General features: G+C 56.9%; 1 protein-coding gene across 1 annotated transcript in view; it reads right to left on the bottom strand.

Annotated features, from left to right (window-relative positions):
• Positions 1-3,979, bottom strand: part of LOC108509907 (zinc finger protein 665-like) — a gene marked incomplete at its 5' end in the record, with an annotated part of 11,993 nt that extends 8,014 nt beyond the window's left edge. The window contains 3 exon segments of the mRNA XM_017839522.1: positions 2,669-3,028; positions 3,059-3,241; positions 3,244-3,979. Coding sequence (XP_017695011.1) covers positions 2,669-3,028; positions 3,059-3,241; positions 3,244-3,979 — 1,279 coding nt within the window.
• Between the last annotated feature and the right edge of the window lies 1 nt (position 3,980).

Here is a 3,980-nt window from a genome sequence, read left to right as displayed (position 1 = left end):
CCGGCCCGGCTGCCCTGAGGCTGCCGCTGCTGCAGCTGAGGGCGGCGGCAGGAGGAGGCCTGGGCTGGAGGCGGCTGCCTCGGCACAGTGCTGGGGAGCCCGGCGCCGGCCCACCAGCAGCCTCTCCTCCTGCCCCGGCCCTCAGCTGACTGGGCACCCGGGGGGCTCCTCAAACACCCTAGGCCAGGGCGGGGCCCAAAGGCTCACAATGTGCCCTCGGTTCCAGGAGGCCCCGCAGTGTCACAGTGGCCCCTGGGCACCCGCAGGCCCCACATCACACAGCCCTGGCACTTGCCATGGAAATGCCCGAGCAGCCCCTTCCAGCACAGCCGCTCAGGGCGGGTCCCTTTCGGCTGCTCTGGGGCACTTTTTGTCTGGAGGGAGCATGTGGGGATCCCCCCCGCAGCCCAGACAGCGGGACAGCAGCACCTCCTTGGTGCTGACACCCCCCAGGAGTGGGGGAATGTTTGGTTTTGGCCCTGGGACATCTCTGGCTCCTTGAGGACAGGGCTCCTGTGGGATATGTATGTAAGGAAGAAATCGAACCATTAGAGAGCAACCAAAAGGAGGCAATGAGGATGGGGAAGGGCCCTGGGGGGAAGCCGTGTGAGGACACTGAGGGCACTTGGTGTGTTCAGCTGGAGGAAACTGAGGGGAGACCTCACTGCAGGTACAACTTCCTGGGGAGGGGCAGAGGAGGGGCAGGCCCTGAGCTCTGCTCTGGGGGGACCAGGGACAGGACTGAGGGAATGTCCCGAAGTTGTGTCAGGGGAGGTTTAGGTTGGATATTAGGAGAAGGTTCTTCCCCCAGAGGGTGATTGGGCACTGAACAGGCTCCCCAGGGCAGTTGGGCACTGAACAGGCTCCCCAGGGCAGTTGTCACAGCACCAAGGCTCAAGGAGGGTTTGGATGATCCTCTGGGGCACATGGGGTGAATCTTGGGGATGGTCTTGTTCAGGGCTAAGGGTTGGACTCCATGATTCTTGTGGGTCCCTTCCAGCTCAGTGTATTCTGTGATGCTGTGACACCAACTGGACTGGTCTAAGTGCACGAGGAGCCTCTTCTTCCCCCCTCTCAAAATGTGGGTGCCCCCCATGTGGGGAGGGGTCCTAGACCTGCTGCAGGGTGCCTGGAGGAAGGAGGGACACCCTCCTCCAGGTGGGACGTCCATCAAATGTGGGACCTCCACAAGCCCCTTTTAACCCCACAAAACTGGGGGTATAACCCCTCCTCAGCCATGAGTGGAGCCATGGAGTCACCCCAATCCCCCAAAATGAGGGGGGGACCCCCAAGAGCCATTTATAACCCCTAAAAATTAGTTGAAAACAGCAGGATCCTGCCCAAAATGGGGTCATCTCACCTCCCAAAACGTGAGGGGTTTATCTCAGCCCCTGAAAATGAGGAGGGGGACCCCCAAAAGATGTTTATAATCCCCCAAATTGGTGGAAAGCACTAGGACCCTCCCCAAAACGGGCTCCCTGGGTCCCTCCTTGTGGTGTCCCCCTCCAAGTGCTGGAGCCACGCATCCCCCACCCCATCTCCCAGTACCTCCTCTCAGGATTGGGGGGCACCCAAAAAACTCCCTCAGTATTAGAGGGCACCCCAAAGACCCCCCAGGAACATGGGATACCCCAAAAACCCGTCAGGAAAGGGGTGCCTCCTGGCCTCATCATCACCAACATTCAGCTCTCTCACTACAGACCCCATCCCACCCCCCCAAACTCCATCCCATCTCTCTCCAAGCCCCATCCCAGCCCTCCAACCCCATCCTACCACTCCTGGGCATGAACTTCCCCCTCTCTGGTTGCTGACACCCCACGGGGTGATCAGGGGGGCCTTTGGAGGGACTGTGTGATTGAGGCATTTTGGAGTGGGATCGAGTCATTATNCCCCTCTCTGGTTGCTGACACCCCACGGGGTGATCAGGGGGGCCTTTGGAGGGACTGTGTGATTGAGGCATTTTGGAGTGGGATCGAGTCATTATGAGGTGACAGATTGATCCATCTCAGCTTTTGGAGTGCAAAGTGATGGAGAAAACTCACCTGGCCTGGGTATTCCCAATTTTGAGGGAAAACTCCCCCACCCCACATCCCCCCAGAACCCACAAATCCTCCTGAATATCCCCTTGAACCCCAAATTTCCCCTCCCAGAATCCTAGAAAAATGGTAGGGCTTTAAATATCTTTATTGTATTTCTTTATTTTTACCCCAATTTCAGGTGTTTTTAAGGAATGAAGATGGATCAAAACAAAATCAGGGCCAGCATAAAAGGATCTACATGTCAGCATCCTGTGAGGTTGGTTTGGGTGGCCTGTCGGCCATGGAGAATTAGAAACACAGAATTATTTAGGATGGAAAAGATCTCGAAGATCACCCAGTGTTGCTTGATGCCAAATCAAATGATTGGAATGAGCAGGTGAAATTCTTTAGCGGTCTAAAGACAACAAATCCACTCTTACCAATGAATTTCTGACATCTGGTCTGTGTCCTGATGGATGTTCCTCCCCCTGCATTCACCCACGTGCCTATAGGGAACCATAAGGATGTGCAGACCCCCAGCCAGGTGTCTTCCCAATGTGGGAAGACATCACTCCTCCAGTGGGTGATGGAGTTGGAGCAGCAGATGAAGCTCTTCCCACAGTCAGAGCAGTCGCAGGCCTTCCCTTAATGGTGGGTCTGTTGGTGTGTGGTCAAGGCACAGCTCTGCTCGAAGATCTTCCCACACTTGGGACACTTGTAGGGCCACTCCCTGTGGTAGACGCGCCGGCGTCTGATGAGGTTGGGCTTCTGGCTGAAGCTCTTCCCACAGTCGGTGCAGTGGAAGGGCCTCTCCCCCGTGTGCGTCCGCTGATGCACGAGGAGATTTGCGCTGCTCTGAAATGTCTTCCCACACCTGAGACACTCGTAGGGCCATTCCCCACTGTGGATCTTCTGGTGGCGGATCAAGTTGGACTTGATGCTGTAGCTCTTCTCACACTCTAGGCACTTGTAGGGCCGTTCCTTCGTGTGCAGGCGCTGGTGGTTGGTGAGGTTTCAGCTCTGGCTGAAGCTCTTCCCACATTCCCCACACTTGTAGGGCCGTTCCCTGGTGTGGACTATCTGGTGGCAGATCAGGTAGGAGCTAAAGCTGAAGCTCTTCCCACACTCAGGACACTTGTGGGGCCTCTTCTCAGTGTGGATGTGCTGGTGGGTGATGAGGCTGGAGTTGTGCTTGGAGCTCTTCCTGCAGTTGGTGTAGGGGAAGGCCCCTCCCTCGTGTGCGTCCACCGATGCCTTATGAGATTTGCCCTGTTCCGAAACCCCCTCCCACACTCAGAACACTTGTAGGGACATTCCTCTGTGTGGATCACCTGGTGGCGGTTCAGGTGAAAGTTCCGGCCAAAGCTCTTCCCACATTTCTGACACTTGTAGGGCTTCTCCCCTGTGTGCAGGTGCTGGTGGGCAACAAGAGCGGAGCTACAAGTGAAGCTCTTCCCACAGTCCAAGCACTTGCAGGGCTGTTTCCCAGTGTGCAGGGATTGCTGAGTGCTAAGCTTGGAGCTCAGGCCAAAGTTCTTCAATAATTTCACGCATTTGTATGGTTCCTCCTCTGTGTGTACGCTTTGGTGGTAGAAGAGGTGGGAGACGTGGCTGAAATTCTTTGTACATTGCAAGCACTTGTAGGGCTTCTCCCTGGGGCGAAACTGAACATGGACCTCCAGGTCAGGGCATCGGATCAAGCTCCAGCTGCCTTCCTGGCACAGGCTGAGTCTTTCCTCCTCAGAGCACCCTGGGCTGGCTTTGGAGCCCCTCCTTCTGGGGTACCTTTGTGGCTTTCCCTCCCCGCTGCCTTCCTGCGCCGTGGAGCCCTTCAAAACGGCCTCTCCCACCAGGCTCTGCCGGGGGGATTTGTCCTCCGGGCTCTCCGTCCTCAGCTCGGGGCCTGGGGCAGGAAGGAAGAAGGACAGGGAGGGGATTTGCCTCCGGCCCACAGGGAAGGCC

Source organism: Lepidothrix coronata, unplaced genomic scaffold (assembly GCF_001604755.1).
Source record: "Lepidothrix coronata isolate B3197 unplaced genomic scaffold, Lepidothrix_coronata-1.0 Scaffold431, whole genome shotgun sequence".
In the NCBI taxonomy this organism is placed as follows: domain Eukaryota; kingdom Metazoa; phylum Chordata; class Aves; order Passeriformes; family Pipridae; genus Lepidothrix; species Lepidothrix coronata.
This window is presented reverse-complemented; position numbering and strand designations above follow the sequence as displayed.